Source organism: Grampus griseus, assembly GCF_964374135.1.
Source record: "Grampus griseus genome assembly, chromosome: 3".
Lineage (NCBI taxonomy): Eukaryota > Metazoa > Chordata > Mammalia > Artiodactyla > Delphinidae > Grampus > Grampus griseus.
In genome coordinates this window covers 50,337,008-50,358,571 of record NC_139019.1, presented here as the reverse complement: position 1 = coordinate 50,358,571, position 21,564 = coordinate 50,337,008, and the positions used below count along the sequence as shown (strand labels likewise).

At 35.1% G+C, this 21,564-nt stretch overlaps 1 protein-coding gene across 2 annotated transcripts in view; it reads right to left on the bottom strand.

Moving 5' to 3' along the window:
• Nucleotides 1-21,564, bottom strand: part of RNF180 (ring finger protein 180) — a 282,912-nt gene that overhangs the window by 243,336 nt on the left and 18,012 nt on the right. For both annotated transcript variants that reach the window (XM_082651886.1, XM_082651887.1), the window contains exon 2: nt 10,626-10,760. In XM_082651886.1, coding sequence (XP_082508012.1) covers nt 10,626-10,760 — 135 coding nt within the window. The remainder of the gene's footprint in view (nt 1-10,625; nt 10,761-21,564) is intronic.

The window sequence follows — 21,564 nt, the reverse complement described above, 5'->3', positions numbered from 1 at the left end:
GACAGGAAGCATATTAGTAATTGCCAGGGGTTTGGGGGAGGTGGAAATGGGCAATAACTGCTTAATGAGCATGGACTTTCCACATGGGGTGATAAGAATGTTCTGGAACTAGATAGCGATGATGGTTGCACAGCATTGTAAGTGTACTAGATATCAGTAGTGGTAAATTTTATGTTATGTGTATTTTAGCATAATTTAAAAAGATAACAAAATAACTTTTTCACAGAACACAACATAAAGAAAATACTAAGAAATTCACCATAAAAACTGTTAAATTAATAAGCACAGTTTCAGTATAGAATGTCAATATACAAATTTCTGTGTATCGCACTTCTGTAACAACAAACGATGGGAAAGTAAACATTTAAAAAATACCACTTAATATAGTACCAAGAAAACATGAACTACTTAGGTATAAACTTGACACAATATATACAAGACTTGTCCACTGAAAACTACAAAACACTATACAGAAAAATTAAAGACCTAATAAAACCAAGATATATACCATGTTCACAGAATGGAAAGTTTGATATTTTTAAGATGTCAATTGCTTCTATATTAACCTATAGATTCAATACAACCCACTCAAAATCCCAGCAGGATTATTTATAGAAATTGATAAATACATTTTAAAATTTATGTAAAAAATGCAAAATGACCTAAAACATCCTGAAAAGTTTTGCAACAGAATAAGAAATGTAGAGGACATACACTATCTGATTTTAACACTTATAAGATCAATGGAATAGAGTAAAAAAAATAGATCTGTATATAAATTTAGTCAATTGTTTTTTGGTAAATATGCCAAGATAATGAGAAAAGATAGACTTTTCAGTAATTGGTGCTGGAACAACTGAATATCCATATGAAGTAAAAAAATAACAAATCAAAATGGATCAGGATCCTAAAAGTAAAAGCCATAACCACAAAATGTCTAGAACAGGAAAAAAATCTTTGAAACCCGGGGATAGGCAAAGTAGTCTCAGGACACAAAAACATTACTCATAAAGGAAAAAACTGATAAACTGGATTTCATCAAAATTAAAACCATCTACTCTTTGAAAGTCATCACTAAGAAAATGAAGACAGAAACCACAGACTAGAAGAAAATTTTTGCAAAACCTGTATCTGACAAGAACATTTTAGCCAGAATATATAAAGAACTCTTACAACTAAATACGAAGAAAATACAATTTAAAAAATGATTATAAAATTTCAACAGACATTTCACAAAAGAAGATATACTAATGTCCGATAATCACATGAAAAGAGGCAAAACAGTCACTGGAGAAAGGCAAATTCAAACTATAATGAGACAACATTACATATTTATTACAAGAGCTAAAATGGAAAAAACAAAAGAAAAAAAGGGAAAGAAAAAAGCAAAAAGAACTGAAAATATCAGTACAGACAAAGACATAGAACAACTGAAACTCATATGTTTTCAGTGGGAATGCAAAATGATATAGTCAATTTAGAAAACAGTTTGTCAGTTTCTTAAAAAGCTATGCCCACACTTATCATAGAACCAAGCAATCCCTAGTAGTAACCAAGAAAAATAAAAATATAGGTCCACATAAAGATTTGTAGCTCAAAACTGCAAACACCTAACATGTCCATCAACAACTACAGCATCCATACAGTAGATAAACAACTGTGAAATGTATACAATGAAGTAATACTCAGTAATAAAAAGGAATGGACTACTGATATATGCAACAATATGAATCAATTTCAAAAAACACTATGCTGAGCATAAAAAGCCAGACATAAAAGAATATATGCTCTATGATTACATATGTAAGAAACTCTAGAAAAGACCAAATGTTGTTACCTCTTGACAATGGTGGCAGGTACACGAGTACATATACATTTGTCAAAGCTCACTGAAATGTGTATTTCATTACATATAAATTATACCCTTGGGCTTCCCTGGTGGCGCAGTGGTTAATAATCCACCTGCCAATGCAGGGGACACAGGTTCAAGTCCTGGTCTGGGAGGATCCCACATGTCACGGAGCAACTAAGCCCATGCACCACAACTACTGAACATGTGCTCTACAGCCCGCAAGCCACAACTACTGAGCCCGCAAGCCACAACTACTGAAGCTCGTGCACCTAGAGCCCTGCTCCGCAACGAGAAGCCACCACAATGAGAAGCCCACGTGCCGCAACAAAGAGTAGCCCCCGCTCACTGCAACTAGGGAAAGCCCATGCACAGCAACGAAGACCCAATGCAGCCCAAAATAAAAAAAAATTATACCCTAATAAAACTAACCCTAGAAGTTAGCAGTGTAACTTTACCTAAATTTACTTTTTGAAGAACAGAATTAATCTTGTAAACATCAATACCTGTACACATTAGCCCCTTCCATTAGGAGCTGAGAGTTATGCAGATTAGTATAACTAATGAATTCTTAAAAAGGCTCTCATAGAGAATACAAAGTGGAATTGACAAATACAGCCTTCTTTACTTCACTATTAGATCCGAATTTTTTTTTGACTTTTCAAGGTTCTGTCTATCCATGAGCTAAATAAATAAATATTTCTACATTGGTATAAAGAATAGAATATTATGTCAAAGTAAGTTAATAGCAATCAACCTATCAAGATTTATTGGGTCATTACTAGACACAGTGTTGACCATATAAAGGGAGTAAAGAAACTTATTTATATGCCAGGGACTGTGTTTTACCTTAACACGTATTATCTCATTTTACTATTTCATTGTGCATATTCCATTATTTCATTTAATCAGATAAACTGATCATGATATTTAGTCACATAAGATTGATGAGTGTACTAAGAAACCACTATCTGTTATAAATTCTAGAGATGTTCTATGAACATTCCTATGAGAAAAAACATTGGAGTCATATATCTAGGTATGTAAAGGAAATTTTACAATGTACCTATTCTTCTTATTTTTACCAGGTAACAAGCATTTGTACTGTGCTACTACAGCCCAGGCACTCTTTGAAAGGTTTTATTATTTTACAAATAAGTAAACTGAACCAAGAGAAAGTAAGTAACTTTTATGTAACTTGTCCAAGGTCACACAGTAAGTAGCAAAGGAAGGATTTCCATCCAGGCAGTCTGGCTTCAGAACTGAAGTCACTAAGCTTCCACTGTTACTTCCTATACCAAATCAATACTAACTTTTTTAGGGCAATCATCTTTCTTACATCTTTAGCCTGAGTATGTTTTAAGGCGTGATACTACTATTCTTCCAGAGGACTACAAAAAAAGCAAAACAAAACAAACAGAAACTGGAAGCATAACTTACTTTTAAATTAACCAAAAACAATGAACTAACTTATACAGAAGAAAGGTAGGTTTAGAAAAAATTCCAGTTGATTCTGATATGCAGCTCCCAAACCAATCTCCCTGATTTGAGAACTATTAACATAAAGCAAGCACATATTTTTCTCTAAGTATTTAAAAGTTAAAGCATTCTCTCATGCCAACAAAAAAGACAAAAATCAGTTACAGCAATTCATACTGGTTGAAGGAGCATAAAAGTTTGGGTTAAGAGTGTATAGTATTGTTTCCCTTTCTGAAAATTAGATATGTCAAACAAAGAAAACCAGGATAAACACAGAGGCCTCAGTTATAAATGAGACTGCCAACTACTTCAACTGTAATTACACACACTGTCTTAGAAACATAAATATATATGATATTCATGATATTTACTTCCAATTTAATTTTACAGGTAAAATAAGACATCAAACTCTAAAGTCTACAGTCACTTAATTTTTTAAAAAATCACACAAATATATGTGATAAAACAAGTTTTAATGGATGTATTTTAAGATAAATGATTAAACGAAGCAACCTCATTTGAGGAATTTAAAGGCTTTAAAGTAGTGGCATCAGGTTATCTCTTTGGGAAAAAATAAACTGAAAATTAGAAAAACTATATTATTAGGATTTTTAAAACCTTAATAGACAGCTTTTTGTGTCTCAAGTTTATCATGTGGGCAAAGGAGGAAGTGAAGGAAGAGAAGTAACTAACAGCCAGTTTCACTTAATACTGTCAGAAAAATGTTGACAAAATATTTTGTAAATGAAATCTTTTGTTCAAGCAGTAGGGGGAGCTAACGCACTGTTATTGATATTGCTTTTTCTTTAAGGGTAGGGAATGTTTTCAGTTACTGTGTACAAAGAGAACTTCTTTAATTTTAAAATTACAAACTGTATGCATTATCTTTTTATCATTTACTGATTGTTAAGAGTTTTAATTGAACAGAACAGGTTAAATGTAAAAAGGTGACATATTATTATATAATTTTTGAAAAATGTTTAACACTAACACATTTCCAATGTTAGTAATAACATTCCCTTAGCTAACACATTAAAAGTTAGCCAACTATATTATTTAAGTAATATAGTTTATTTAAATATTTGCAGCTATCAGCTATAAACACTACAGAGAAAAAGATCAGGTAATAAAAATGTCATTTAGATTAACATTATTAATTAAATGTTTAAAGGGTTATAAATATAAACGAACCAAATCCTATTGGACTGCCTGCTTTTACTATTGTAGGTTGAGAACATACTTCAAGGGTGAAAATTTTTTTTACTCAGAAGTCAGAATGAATAAAAAAGAAACTGAAAGCTTCATTTAAAGGCAGACCATTCCCTGCACGTATTCTTGCTACCTTTCTAATATCACGCTTTCAAAATTGCCAAAATAATTTGAAAAAATTCAATGGTCATGTCACTCCTTTTCACTGACTTTCCAGCTTTTAGGAAAAAGATCAAAATCCTTAATTTGTCTTGCAAGACCATAAATGATCTAACCAACACCCATCTTTCTAGCCTCAAGTCTGGCCAAACTCTCTCTCAATCTCTGCCCTCCAATTATAGAAATCTTCTAGTTCCATGGAGATACATCACATTCTTTCCACCACAGGGCCTTTGAATATGCTGGTCCCAAAGCTTGGAAGGTCCTCTGTCTTGTACTGTCCTGGCTACTCATCCATCATATCTCTACACAAGTCGTTTCCTCAGAAAAGCCTCCCACTTACAACAACACTCCTATGTCCATGTCCTATCTTTATGGCTCCCTATACGTTTCCTTTTTTTCCACTTACACAGCTAATAATTTAATATTTATGATTGAACACTATCCTGAAAGTTTCACAAGGACAGAACACTTCTCTTCTGCTCTTCATTGAATTTCCAGTGCCTGTCATATCTTAGTTGATCTGAGCTGGCATAACAAAATACCACAGACTGGGTGGCTTAGACAACAGACATTTATTCTTCACAATCCTGGAGGCTGGAAGTCTATGATCAAAGTGCCAGCATGTTCAGGTACTGGTGAGAGCTCTCCTCTTAATTTGCAGATAGCTGCCTTCTTGCTGTATCCTCACATGGTAGAGAGAGAAAGAGATCTCTCTTTTCCCCTTCTTATAAGAGAGAAAAGAGATTTCTCTCTCTCTTCTTCTTACTGGATTAAGGCCCCATCCTTATAACCTGATTTAACCTTAGAAACCTCCTAAAGACCTATCTCCAGATACAGTCACTTCGGTGGTTAGGGCTCAGAGCTACAATGAACATTGACCAATGATTTCCTCCTTGCTAAATCCAAAGCATACTTTTAATTCTCATTCAGAGTCTCTACATTTGGCCATGCAGTTTGTATGCCATTTCCGTACAAATCTGGGGGCACCTTTCACAGATTAGCACCCTCTAGAATTATGCAGTGTACAACCTGCACATTAAAGGCAGTATCTGGTCTTCTATGTCTTGCTACAACGTTCAATATTACTAACGAATCCCTCCTTCTGGAAGACATTCATCCCTTGACTTCCATAACACCGTATCCTGATTTTCAATCCTATCTTCCTTACTACTCTTTTTTTCCTACTTTGTGATGTTTTTTTCCTGTCCATCCCTTAAATGCTCCTAGGTCCTCTTCTTTCTTACTCTATTCACACTCTGCATGGTGATCTCATCTACTTTCACAGCTTGACTCACCACTTAAATGCTGATGACTCCCAGATCCACACTTTCAGTTCAGATCTCTGCTCTGAATCCCATAACCATAGAACCAGCAGCCTTCCAGAAATCTCTTTTTAAATGTCCTTTTAGGCCACATAAACTTGACGTGCCCCAAACTGTGTCAAAACGGACTAAGAAGTGAAAGCGGAGGATACCACCTCTGACGCAACGCCCACCCCGCCAGACTTCACAAACAGAGACCAATTTTGTTATTTTCTGGTTTTAGGGTTTTCATTGTTATTTTTTGCTTTTGGTTTTGGTTCTGGCCCACATTTCATGTATCTCAGGCCTGAAGGTAGAGTAGGAGTCCCCTTTTGTCCCTGTGGACATTGTAGACTGTCTCAAAATTCCATTCTAAATTCCCAGTCACATGCCTTACCATATGCCAGTGGCTGGAAAACTAAAGCTCAAATGTCCCAGATTCCCTTACAGCTCAAGTTCCACACATGACCTAGCTTTCCCCAAGCTGATACACTGTTCAATATTATGAAAGCAGAAATGATGAGTATATTTGTGTTGTTTCTTCTAGCAAGCTTGGTTTTGAAGGTACTTAGTTAGTCTGTGGCAGAAGTTAGTGATTCCAATGTCCAGTTCCTAGTTCTGTGGGGACTAAGAGGCAGCGTGTGAGACTTCCATTTCCTGGCATTGGTCAGGGCTAAACAAGTGTGGCTCTGGAGCCAACAGCTGTGGATGCTATTTCCTCAGTTTCATGATCCTTTATGTTCTTCTGAGGGCCACTTCACACCTGCATGGGGTGAGGAAGACAGGAGACAAAGTCCAGGGTTTGCTCAGGGTCGGGAGACTATAAGAGGGAACTCCTACATAAAGCTGGGTTATAATATCAGTATAAGGGTGAATGAGAAATAAACCTGTTGCTCAGAAGGACAAAGAAGGAAAGTTGCCTATCTCAACTTTGGTATTCAGTAGAAGGAAAGGAAAAAGTCTTCTCAGGGTACTGAAGAATTTCTTAAACAAAAAGTACAGAACATAAAGGAGATGATTAATAAATTTATCTATATTATTTTACAAATTCTGTTCATCAAAAGATACCACAAAGAGTGAAATACAAGTTATATAAACTGGCAAAAGATATTTGCAATACAATAACCAACAAATAATTAGTATTCAGAGTACATAAAGAGCTTCCAAAAATCAAAGCTACATAACAGAAAAACAGGCAAGGACAAAAAGACATTTCACAGAAAACACAAACAGCCTTAAACAATGAAATTATGTTAAATGTTGGCAAAGATGTGGAATCACAGCAATGTTTAACTGCTGCTCATGGGACTGTCATTTGAAAACAACTTAGCATTGCGCAGTAAAGGTGAAGAATCACATATCCTGCAACATACAACTCCATTTGCAGTAATATATTCCTGCCTGTGTTTGTCAAGATATGGACAAGTAGCATGGCTTGTAAGAGCAAAACAACTAAATTTAACTCAATGGTAGAGTGAATTATAAATTGTGATATATTAATACACTGGAATACTACACAAAAGTGAAAAAGTGGAGCTGCACTACATGCTGATATTAAGTAAAAGCAGCAATTCCCAGAAGAATACCCACCTATGTTGTGATTTCATTTACAGAAAGTAGACAAACAAAACACTTCCAGAAACAAGAAAAACACTTATTTTATACACAGATACATTTTAAATTATATTGTTAAATAGGTAATAAATTAAGATGATTTGATAGGTGATAAATTTAGCATTCTTTCAGCATAGCATCTGATAGATTACTTTTAGATTCCAATATTTTATTTTATTGTTTCCTTTAATTAAAACAGATGCTTCTAAGTTCATCTTTAATATTTATATCAAATGCATGTATTTATAAATGTAAAATATGTTTGTATAGTTCAAAGAAATACTTAAAGAGAAGCAAATACCGATACACCCACCACCCAGCTTAATAAGTACATTACCACTACTTTAGAAGCCCCCTCAGGATCCCTCTCTAATTATATACTCCTCCTTCCCCCAGACTTAACAATGATATTGAATTATTCCTCAGGCAGGTTTTTAACAGGTTTTATATATGTATGTTTTATTTTATATGCATATAATATATATACCTTTATATATATACCATATAATATATATATACCTTTATATACATTATTTTATATAAATATAAAAATTTAAATAATATATTTATGTAAATATGCATTTTATATCTATTATTTTTAATAAATATATTTTTATTTTATAAGTTAGTTTCAATAATTATATATATATTTTATTATGTATATACATAAACATTTTATTTTATATATAAAACTATAGTGATAGAAAGCAAATCAGTGGTTGCCCAAGGCTGGGCTTGGAAACAGGGCAAATGGGCCTAAGAAAACTTTCTGAGGTAAGAGGAAGATTTTAAAACTGTTATCATTGAATTGTATTCTTACAATAAATAAATTTTATGGTTTACAAATTATACTTAAAAATCTGTAAAAAAAAAAAATACACACATAGATTTCACAATCTCCTTTGGGAAACCTCTGTGACTAGCCCAAGCAACATTTGCTTACATTCCTCTGTTAGAGTACTTATCAAATCAAGCTACACTGCTTGGCCTATTTTCAACTACAGTTTAAAGCTCCTAGAGGACCAGAATGTTTTTTCAATCTTGTATCACTGTCTTCTACAACCTATCCCATTACATCCTAGAGCAGTGTTTGAACTTCTCTTGCTTATTGAGAAGGTGTGACATTGCATGATACCCTGATGGAGGAGCAAAGGCAGTAAAGAGAATGTGGGGTGAGGTGCACAAGCTCAGGATCCTCACTGTCAGGTTCAACTGTAACTGCACTGCTGGTAAAAGTGTAATCTGAGGCAATTTATTTAATCTTCTGTGCCTCAGTTCCCTTATCTATAAAATTGAGATGATAGATTATCTCCTTCAAGATAATCTATCCTTCTATCCTTATACTATAAGGAATGAATAATATAAAACATTCAAAACAATGCCTACCTAATAAGCATAAAAAAAGGTACTGGACATCATTATCACCAGGAAAAAACAAATTAAAACTATAATGATATACCACTATACATCTACCGGAATGTCTCAAGTTACAAAGTCTGAAAATACCACCTGTAGACAAAAGGTGTAGAGCAACTGGAATTCTCATCACTGCTGCTGGAAGTGAACATTCACTTTGGAAAACTACTAGCACCTTCTAAAAAACTTAAAATACACCTACTCTATGACCCCCCCAATTCATTCCTATGTATATATCAAAAAGAAATAACAAAACACAAACACATGAAGTCTTTTACAAGAATACTGATAGCAGTTTTATTCATAACCCAAAACTAGAAATTCAAATGTCCATCAGCAGAAAAAAATGATAAATTTTGGTATATTCATAAATGGCATACTACTCAGAAAAGAGGAAGCAAACTACATAACACAAAACATAAATGAGCCTTTAAAACATTATGCTGAGCAAAATAAGTCAGGTGCAAAAGAGTATATGCTATATGATCCCATTAGAATGAAGGTCAGGAACAGGCAAAACTAGTCTATGGTGACATCAATATAGTGGTTGTCTTGTGAGAGGGGAGTATTGCCTGGAAAAGGGCAAAACAACTTTCTGGGCTGATGAAAATATTGTATATCTTGATCGGATTTGTAGCAGGGCTGAAAAAAATTTATCAAGCTGTATACTTTTTTTTTTACTCTATAAATTACACCCAATAAAATACTCAGCATGAAAAGATTTTTTCCTCCAATTAAAATGTTTTTTCAGTTTTTAAAAAATGTTAAAAAAAAAAGTAGCTGACAGGTAAGTATACAGTCAAAGTCTTCCACTATTATCAGTTCAAGCTGGCTAATTTGTTAGAGTGGATAGGAAATAATCATGATCAAATGTGACTGAGGAAAAACTTAAACAAAACAAACAGTCTCTCAAAGAAGGGGAAGAAAACAATTACATCCACTCTCTCTGCTGAATTGAAAATTCCCTGTAAAGTGCATGGATTACTATCTAGTTTGGACCTCTTTGATATTGCCTCTTGCATATTGCTCTTAGAGAAGTTTAGGGATTTTATCTGTTTTTTTAAAAACATTTACTTTTCCCAGGACAACCAATTAAATGCTTTTAAATATTATTCAGGTTTTTCTATTGACTTTTAAATTATACATGAACTTTCCCTTTTAGGCCCATACTGAATACTATATATATAATATGTATATGTATATATATGTTTATATATATGTATATGTTTTTATATACATACAAACATAGGTTTTCTATTTTTTAATATGATCTTGAATTTAATTGTGTGGTGATGACTAAGGTTCACTCATGGTGGGGATAAAATAAACGTGGACTATTATCTTCAACCTATGTTTGTGATCCTGCACTTAAAACTTTAACGACATGTTAATGTCAGCAGCTAGAGGTAAACTTAACTGTAACTGTGGAAGGTGGGATGCCTTTCGAATACCACTTTGAAGTGTTTTCAGTGGATCAGCTAAAATAAGGTAAAAGCTAAGTCAGGTTTGGAGGGATATGTGTACATGTGTAGGTGTGCCCCCAGCATTCCTATACTAGGAAATTATTTGATGATTATACAGTTAGCAATACTCACCTTAGTCACTTGATTCTCAAGACATTCCATGAAACAACCAGAACCTGCTATGCATTTTCTACATTTCCAACAACGGAGAATACTTATTTCTTCTTGATTATGATTTTTAGTTATCAATTCTTTACTTCTCTTCATCTGTGGGAAAATTAATGCATTTTTAGAATGTTAAACAGTGTCAGATTAAACTTGATTTTCTAAACCCTTTGAACAGCATTAGCTACATGAGGACCAGAAGGAAGAGAATTATCATTTATTGAGGTACCTACTAGTCTTAGGCTAGGGGTGCTCTATAAACTATATCCAGGATTAATTCTGATAATGATGCATTATACTAGTGACTACCAGCTTCTTTTATTTTTGCAGAACATTTTGTCTATTTCTTTCCATCTGTTCTCACTAAGAGTGGTAAAAGGTAAGAACAGTTAAATAAGTTACTCCAGTAACTTTAAAACTCATAACAAAGAACTATAAATATTCTTACAGATAGGATGTTTTGAATAGCCACAGCATTAAATTTTAAATATAACAGGATTTACTGAGTTGTAGTTAATTCTGTGAAAATTAGAAGTAATTACTTCACACGGGTCAGAATGGCCATCATTCTTGAGAAAAGGGAACCCTCTTGCACTGTTGGTGGGAATGTAAATTGATACAACCACTATGGAGAACAGTATGGAAGTTCCTTAAGAAACTAAAAATAGAACTACCATACGACCCAGCAATCCTCCTACTGGTCATATACCCAGAGAAGACCATAATTCAAAAAGACATATGCACCCCAATGTTCATTGCAGTACTATTCACAATAGGCAGGACATGGAAGCAACCTAAATGTCCATCAACAGAGGAACGGATAAGGAAGATGTGTACATATGCACAACAGAATATTACTCAGCAATTAAAAGAAATGAAATCTGGTCATTTGTAGAGACGTGGATGGACCTAGAGACTGTCATACAGAGTGAAGTAAGTCAGAAAGAGAAAAACAAATGTCATTTACTAACGCATATATGTGGAATCTAAAAAAATGGTATAGATGATCTTATCTGCAAAGCAGAAATACAGACACAGACGTAGAGAACAAACGTATGGACACCAAGGGGTAAAGGGGGGTGGGATGAACTGGGAGATGGGGATTGACACTGTTGATACTATGAATAAAATAGATAACTAATAAGAACCTACTGTATAGCACAGGGAACTCTACTCAATGCTCTGCGATGACCTAAATGGGAAGGAAATCCAAAAAGGAGGGGATATATGTATACGTATAGCTGACTCGCTTTGCTGTACAGCAGAAACTAACACAACATTGTAAAGCAACTGTACTCCAAAAAAAAAAAATTACTTCAAATTAATGGGAAAAATCCTGTATGCTAAATGCATTAATTTCTCTCGTATATTGTATTCAGTGGAACAGTTAACTATACTACATCTTGTGCTATGTGCAAAGACTTAGATAATAACCCTACCATTTTTTTAGTCTATTTTTATACTTGAGATTTTATGTCAGTATTGTGATTCAGACCAATTTGGGAAAACAGTTTCATACTAATAAGGATTCCAAAATAGGTGCATTGTATTTAATAACCTGTCTGGTAACTACTCATTATAAAGAAATGAGTTATACTACTCATTATAAAGTTATACTACTCATTATAAAGAAAAGAAATGTTAATTATGTCCACAAGGGCCTGCCTAGCTCCCTGCCCACATTCCCTCATTTGTTAGATCTTTAATATTTCATTTATTCAACAAACATTTACTGAGAGCTAACCATATGCCCCACAATGAGTCAAACTCTGGGGGCACAAAGATGAGTAAAACTTATTTTCTGTCACAGACCTCACTATGCTATACATCAACAGTTTCCTACCCTAGCTCATTAGAATAACTTGAGAAGCTTTACAAAATAGTGATGCCTAGGCCAGGCCCCACTCTTAGAAATTTTGACTTATTCTGAAATGGGGAGGGAGTTAGGAATGGGTACTTTTTATTAAAAAGTTCCCCAGGTGATTCTGGTCAGGGTGAGGACAGGCTGTGTTAATACACAAACAATTAACTAAGATGTAACAGCTGAAGGGACAAGAGAGGGAACATAGATGGACTTTAACCAAATTTAAAGGAAGGATTTGAAGAATTCTGCCTGGAAGAGCACAGCATGCCCCTCTTGCAACCTATCTAGCTCTGTCTGACCTTCAGGTGCTAGGCAGCAGTTCAGTCTCCACTGACATCTTCAGAACCCATCCTTAGGCCAGTTGCCACTCTACTTAAGCTTTGTCCTCAATGATCATCAATAATATCTTAATTTGCAAGTGTCCTGACCTCCCCCTGCTTTCATCATTGTTGATGCTCCCCTCCTTAGCTTCATTAGCACTCCTTTCATCTCTCAGTAGTCTTCCTAACATCTTCTATCCTCATCTACCTTTTAAACACCAATGGTTCTCAACCAGGAATGGGGATTGCAGGGAGCGATAACATGGGAATCAACAAAGGAGAAATTCCATATCCGCCTATGTTCTCCCCTTCCCTGAGATCCATACACACCTCCCCACTTCTCCCCTCCCCTCAGGGTTGCTCCACGCCCTCTTGGAGTGCAAGCATGTAGTTAGAAAAAGCCCTATTGGTGATTCTAATAAGTTTTCACTGAGAATTATACTCTGTGTGATAACTCTTTTATGGCAATGATTTTTAAATCTATACATCTAGTTTGATCTTATTCCAAAGCTCTAAGACCAATATTTTCAAATTCCGAATGTCAAATGCTATCTCTACATAAATCTCCTTTAGGGCCTTTGTAGTGGCTGTTCGCTCTGTCTACCCTGTACGGTAGCCACTTGTTAGATGTGTTATTAAGCGCTTAAAATGTGGCTAATCTGAACTGAGATGCACAGTAAGGGTAAAATATACACTGAATTTTGAATACTGTGTAGAAAAAAAGAATGTTAAATATCTTAATAGTTTTCATATTTATTTCATGTTGAAATCAAATTTTTAATATACTGAGTTAAATAAAATATAATTGTAAAAATTAATTTCAAGTTTCCTTTTACTTTTTGAATGTGGCTACTGTAAATTTTTAAATTATATATCTGGCTTGTATTATACTCCTACTGGAGAGCACCTGTCTAGACCTCCTCGCCCCAGGTCTCTGTATGGTTGGCTCTCTTCTCATCATTCAGAGGTCAGCTCACATTCATGTCCTCATAGGTATGGTATAAGAAGCACCTGGGGAGTTTATTTAAACGTATGTCACAGGGCCACAGTCCCAGGAATTCTAATTCAATGTTCCTAGGGTGGGATTCTGCATATTTAACAAGCAACTAGGTGATTCTGTAACAGGTGATCTGAAGATCACACTCTGAGGGACAGAATACAATCTAAGCTCCATTTGCAACAACATGGATAAACCTGGAGAGTATTAAGCTTGCTGGAATAGGTCAGACAGAGAAAGACAAATATGCTACCACTTATATGCGGAATCTAAAAAATAAAACAGATAAATGTATATAACAAAATAGAAACAGACCCACAGGTATAGAGAACAAACTAGTGGTTACCAGTGTGGAGAGGGAAAAGGAGAGGGGCAAGATAGGGGTATGGGATTAAGAGCTATGAACCACTATGTATAAAATAGATAAGCAACAAGGATATGTTGTACAGCACAGGGAAATATGGCCATTATTTTGTAATAACTTTAAATAAGGTATAATCTGTAAAAATACTGAATCACTATGTTGTACACCTGAAACTAATATAACATTGTAAATCAACTATACTTTAATTAAAAAAAACATACAGTCTAAGCTTTTTAAGATGTCAAAAAAGGTCCTTTAGGTAGCACAAGGGATTCTTGCGATGGAACTGTTCTGTATCTGATTGTGGTGTTGCTCACATGAATCTACACATGTGATAAAATCGCATATAACTACACACACACATGAGTACATGTAACTGGTGAAATCTGAATAAAGTAGATTGTTTGAAGGGTATACAGGATTGCTCCATGAATCTGTAATTCACAATTCACAACTGAATCTACAACTATTTCAAAGTAAAAAGTTAAAAAAAAACTTTTACCGCATACATTAAAAACTCAATATTTTAAAAAGTCATAATATTTTTTACCAATTAACTGTCCTGACATACTTGTATAATCCTCTATATTTTTTCACTATATTTTTAGCTGCATGTTTTGATTGCCTCTTCATATGACAACTTTGCAATGTCTTCTACGAAGAGAATAAAAAGATCATTTAGTCTTTCCTGTTTAAAAAACAAAAAGGCCCTATACACTTTTAAAATCCAACTCCTAACTAGCTCTCAAGTCTTGGTGTCCCCTCCATGAACACTCCACACCAATACTATGCAGATCTTTGTGCATTTCCCTAAAAATACCTTTTTCTGTTTTCCCACTTTCAAATTTGCTGTTCTCTCTTCCTGTAATATCACTTCCTTTTCCTTTGACTTATTTAAGAAATACTTTTCATCCTTTAAGGCCGAGCTCAAAATTTTCTTTTACAGATGCTCCCCAGAAAACTACACTTCCTCCCTCTTCTGTGTTCCCATGGAACTTTGCATGTACCTCTACAGTAGCACTAGTCAAGTTGTATTACACTTATATGTGTGTATGTGTCCTATTAATTTAATGGTGAGGTCCTAAAAAGCACCATGTTCTATTAAAACCTGCATTTTTACAATCAAATATTGTACCTGGCACCAAAATGACAGTCAACAAGTGTTCGCTGAAATCAAATCAACGAGATCTGGCAGCTCAACTTACAAAAATTCTTTTTCCCATACCAATTATTAAGTATGCCTGCCTAACCAGTGGGGTAAAGCAAATAGAAGTCTTTTAGAGCAAGGGATGTGAGGAGCTCAAGGGAAGAAACAAAGCTGTGTTTATACATATCTGAACTTGAAAGGAGAACTGGAGACTACACTACAGTGACATATTTATAGGACATCTTAGGTGGCTTCTTTCAGAGAATTTATGCTAAAAGAAGACGTCAAACATGGTAAATGAACCTATTAACAAAATGGTAGTCTTTGAACTGATTTGAATACAGCCTGGTTGTCGGACGCTAACTCAAATCCATCCTTAACTCCAGTTCCCTAGACACTGGTATGGGTTCTAGAAAAGAAGAAGCTGTATAAGTAAACAACTAAAAATCCTGTTTTTTGTTGGAGTCTAAACAATTTTGAGCAGATACACCAAATGGCTTTAACACTCTGAGGACCTGGGGGCAGCAACTAGAGAACTATCAAAGCAAACAGAGGAGTGACCTTGGGAAACAGTAAAACAACATGAAAATGAACTTACTGCTGAACACATATGAATGTCTCACAATGCTCAGAAATACTTGGAAGGACTCTGCAGAGAGTGCTGGGTTCTGAGCCAACAAATGCGAATAACAAACTATAAAATTCTGGTATTACTGTTCATATGACTGTAGTGCAACTTACAGACTGATAAGGTCTAAGAAATTCAGGTAGTCTTCCACTTTTCTTCCAAATCCTGTTCCTCATCTCTTACTCCAGTTCTCATCAGATCAGATACGTGCGTTTTTCTAAAAGGGGGTGCTTCCTTGGGCCCTAGTTCTTCCCACCTATGTCACAGTCTTTATTATGGTAACTTTCTTGGCTCCTGCCAAAGCCTGGTCTCTCAGACCAAGCTAGCTGCTAATACCTGCTTGATTTTCTCCATATTGCCTGCTCATAGATTTCCTCTTGCCATACTTCACTACTTATCCTGATATTCCTGTCACTTTCTAGTATTTCCTTAACACAGCTGTTATATGTAAAGTAACGCTTGGCTGAGTTATGCATACCTCTCAAATACTGACCTATTTCATTACAAAATATCAAAAAAGTCACATTTGTTAACATTACCACCAACCTCAGCCAAAACTTCTTTAATTATCGGGCAGTAGTTAAGCTCATAGCAGTGGACACAAGTTTTTCAAAGTGCTAATTTTTGTTTAAAATTCAAATTTTATCACTTGCAACAAATACCACCAAATATCCATGTCTGAATAACCATAGTTTGTCATTCAAGTAAAAATGGTGTGCTGTGGAAAGGTGGATAGTTCAGCTCTCAACTAAAACAGCTGAACAAGGGCTTTTCTTCAAGACTACCCACCATCAGCATTCAGTGTACTACAGAAGTGCTTTATGCATTCTTCCCATTTTTTTTCACATGGAATATTAAAAATATGTATTGAAGAGTAAAGATTTAATAAAATCAATACTATTTACTGCTTCAATAAACAGGTTTTTTTAATAAATTTATATTTATTTATTTTTGGCTGCGTTGGGTCTTCGTTGCTGCGTGCGGGCTTTCTCTAGTTGCGGCGAGGGCTACCCTTGGTTGTGGTATGCGGGCTTCTCATTGCAGTGGCTTCTCTTGTTGTGGAGCACAGGCTCTAGGCTTGCGGGCTCTAGAGAGCAGGCTCAGTAGTTGTGGCACATGGGCTTAGTTGCTCTGCGGCATGTGGGATCTTCCCGGACCAGGGCTTGAACCCGTGGCCCCTGCATTGGCAGGCAGATTCTTAACCACTGTGTCACCAGGGAAGCCCAGGGTTTTTTTTTTAACTGCATGTGTATGGCAGTAAAGAATAAAATGGCTACTAATACTGTTTGTCACCACTGCCTTGATTCTGCTAAAGGACCAGAAGTTTTACTCTCTATTGCTTTTCCATGATTAATGAAAATGTTAACAGAGTAGAAAAGGCAAATAACATCTTAGTATTACCAAGAATAGTTTGACCTGATTCTCTGTGGTCCACCAGGGGGTGTGGCCCACATTTTGAGAACTGCTATTTCAGTTCAGCAAAACAGCTGTCCCAAAAATGTTGTCTATGAAAATCTTATTTTCCACCAATATCTTTTAAAATATCTAAGAAGGATAGGTGGGTCCCCATGGAGAAATATATTTATAACAAAATTTATAACAATTTATGAAATTTTCTATAAAGTCAACTACTGGAATTATAATCTACACAAAGACGTTTCATTCCTTCATCTGTCTTTTGCTACTTACAACTTTTTTATGGTAAAAATCAGCATTTGGCACAGGTCAAATTCTACACACCTGGGTCTCCAAGGTTTGCTCACTTTCTTTTTATTCATGGATTTAAACTTGAGATGAAGTGGACACAATATAAATTACTAAAATTTATCTAAAATTAGAAAATAAGAATAAACCAAGAAAACTTTAAAAATTGAAATAGACCTCAAATATCTTCTCCAAAACTCATGAAAAATAGGGGGGTGGTCCAGGCAAAAATGATCTAACTGGCAAATTTTACCAATTCTTTAAGAAATGGATAATCTTTGTAATTTATATAATTGTGGTGGCCAGAAAATATAAAAGGAAGATGAGCTCTGCAAATAAAACATAACCTTGACACACTAACTAGACAAGGAGATATAAAACTACACAAAGAGAGTATAAGTAAATTACATACCAATCTATTTATGAACACAAATGATAAAATCCTAAATAAAATATTAGTCATGGAATCCATCAGTGATGTAAAAGAATACTACATTTTAGCCAAACAAGATTATTTTCAGGAATTCAAGGATGATTCAAAATGAAAAAAAAAAGGCCTATTCAATATATTTTACAAACTGTAAGATTAAAAGAAAAAAAACACAGGACCACCTCAAAAGATGCAAAATAAAACTTTTGGTAAAGTTCAACATTTAGTCATGATAAAAAGACAGCAATACTTAGCATCCTAGAAACAGAAGGAAATTTCATTAACCTGATAAAGAAAGGGCTTACTGAAAACCTTAGCAATTATAATACCTGATGGTAAAACTTTAAAAGCATTCCATGAAAATTAGGAAGAAAACAGAGACAATGATGCTATTTTTCATATTATTCAGCTTTAGAACACACAGAAGAAAAGTAAATAAGAGGTATAAGGATTGGGAAGATTTAGTAAGTGAAAAAGAAATTAAGTGCCTGTGACACCATTTCTCTTTTTTGGGCTGCAGATGTTTCCACCTTCTTAGAACTACATTGCTCATTTCTAACGTACTATTAGTTTCTCAGTCTGGGCACTCATTATATAGGTGTGCTCACTTCGTGAAAATTCATCAAGCTGTATGCTTGTGATATGTTTATTTTTCTATATGTATCTTATTTCATCAACGTAACCCATGATTGCCTCTGTTTGAGAAGAGTGCATAAAGAATTCTCAACATAAAGCAATGTCTACAGTAACAATTTTCATCATCTGGTCCTGGTTACACTGTAACTGTTCATGATACATGGAAGTCGAGGAATTCCATCGACAGAAGGAATCAGAGATGTATTTTCCTACCTCTGCTTATAGGGGGATTACTTATCCACCACCAAGGAAAAAATGGAGAATGGGGAAGATGTAGTAATGTGTCCCTGCTGCTCTCTCATTATAAAAGTGACATATGTCAAAGATCAGCTTACATGTGGATAAACGGTCCCAGCTCCTTTCATGACCAAAGAATTGGTTAAATGCTAAAGAAGAGTTTGGAATCCAAATCCTACACAATTGGAAATGGGTCAAGATACAAAAATCCAATGTAAAGATCTCTCACATAGGGACAACACTTTTGTATTTTTGTATTTCATGCAAAGAATTTGAATGTGAAGTATTCCAACTTTTCTACCGTAACAGTAAAGGAAGAAAATTTTAAGCTAGTATTTTCCAGCAGCTTTATCATCTTTACATATCAATATCTAATTATTTGGGCAGAGAGAGGGAAGAATGAATAGTTAAAACATAGGAGAATTTTAGGGCTGTGGAACTATAATATAGTGGTGGGTACATGACATTATACATTTGTTAAAACCTATAGAACTATACACAGAGTGAACCCTAATGTAAACTATGGACTTTAGTTAAAAATAATACATCAACATTCAATCATCAACTGTAAAAAGTGTATCACACTAACACAAGAGGTTAATAATAGAAAAAACTGTACAGGGGAGAGGGAGTATATGAGAGCTTTCTATACTTTCTGTGCAATATTCTTGTAAAGCTAAAACTGCTCTGAAAGTGTCTTAATTAAAAAATATAATTATTTTGACATATAATAGCATTATCTACTCAAAGTTATTAATATTCATTAACAAATGGGAAAGTATACTTTTGTCTTGTTTATTTAAATGATTGAAAATAGTTTTTCCTTTGAAATCTGACATTAACATTGGTTTTCCAAATGTAAGAAAAACTTCTACCTTGTCAGTATGATACCTGTATTAGTTTACTTGGGCTGCCATAACACAATACCACAGACAGGGTAGCTTAAACAATAGAAATTTATCAGTTCTGAGATTGGAAATCTGAGATCAGGGTGACAGAAATTTTGGGTTCTAGTAAGGGCTTTCTTTCTAGCTTGCAGACAGCCACCTTCTTGCTATGTCCTCACATGGCCTTTCCTCTGTGCATGTGCACTTCTGGTGTCTCTTCCTCTTCTTATAAGGACAACAGTCCTACTAGATTAGGGCCCCGCCCTTATGAGCTCATTTAACCTTAAAGGCCCTATCTCCAAATACCATCATATTGGGGGTAAGGACTTCAATATATGGATTTGGGAGGGAGACAATTCACTCTATAACATTCCTCCCTCTTGTCCCCAAAATTCATGTCCTTCTCACATGCAAAATATATTCACCCTATCCTAACAGTCTCAAAAGTCTTAACCCATTCCAGAATCTACTCCAAGTCCAAAGTATCATCTAAATCAAGTGTGGCTGAGACTTGAGGTATGATTCATCCTGAGGCAAAATTCCTCTAAGCTGTGAACCTGTGAAAACAGAAAAATTATGTACTTCCAAAATAAAATGGTCGGACAGGCATGGGATAGACATTCCCATTCTAAAAGGGAGAAATCAGAAAAAAGAAAGGAAGGGGTGACAGGTCCCAAGCAAGTCCAAAACCTAGGCAGGCAAACTACATTAGACTTAAGGCTCAACAATAATTCTCTTTGGTTCAATGCTTTGCCTGCTGGGGCCCACTATGGTGGTGGCTTTGTCTTCTGCCCACTGGAATGGGTGGCCTCAAGCCCTTGGCCATGGTAGGCAGCTTTGCCCTTGAGGCCATGTAGAGGGACATGGTCTGCTAAAACTGCGGGTGACTCCACTTTGAAACTCAGGAGGAGACAACTTTACCCTCTGGACCTGTGTGCTCCGGGCCTATGCAGGTAGTGGCAGTCCTGCTGATCTCTGAATTATCTTCAGGGTCATTTTTCCCTTTTCTTGAAGGATAAAACATATCTGCAGCCAATTCAGTCTAGAACAGTACCTATAAAACCCAAGCCAGTCTTCTCAATTTTGACATTATTAGAAAGCCCATGTTTTATTGTATGTCTTTCCTTTTATAGAATTCATAGAATAAAATCCTGTGAAAAATACTGAGTTCAAAATTTCTCAAAAGGTAAAAATCATGCTAGTGAACAAGAAAGAAAAATCAAAGGTGAAATGGCCAAAGAATCTGGAGCTCCCTTAACAATTACCTATATATTTCTTAAAAATTGGAACAAGGTATAAACAAAAAGCCAACAGAGGTAAAACTGATAAAAGTGTGGAAGGAGCAATGCATACCAAGTTAGAAAATAAAACACTAAACTGAATTAGCCAATTTGGACCATTTCAAGGCAAATAATATTTCTAAATTTTAGGTTTGTTTGTTTGTTTTTAAGGAAAACCTAATGAAAATGCACTACAGATAAAGGCTGCTGTCAACCGTGACTCTCAATACCACGTTACTACACGTAAATAATGAAGCATCTATATCTCTATGTCTGCTGAAGATTGGTTTGAAAGTAGGAGGTCTATGGATACATATGTGTATCCATATACATATGTGTCAATGGGAGCACATTCAATGCTGATTAGATGGGATTTCTCTCTAATGTGCAAACAAACTAGACATGAGCTCTT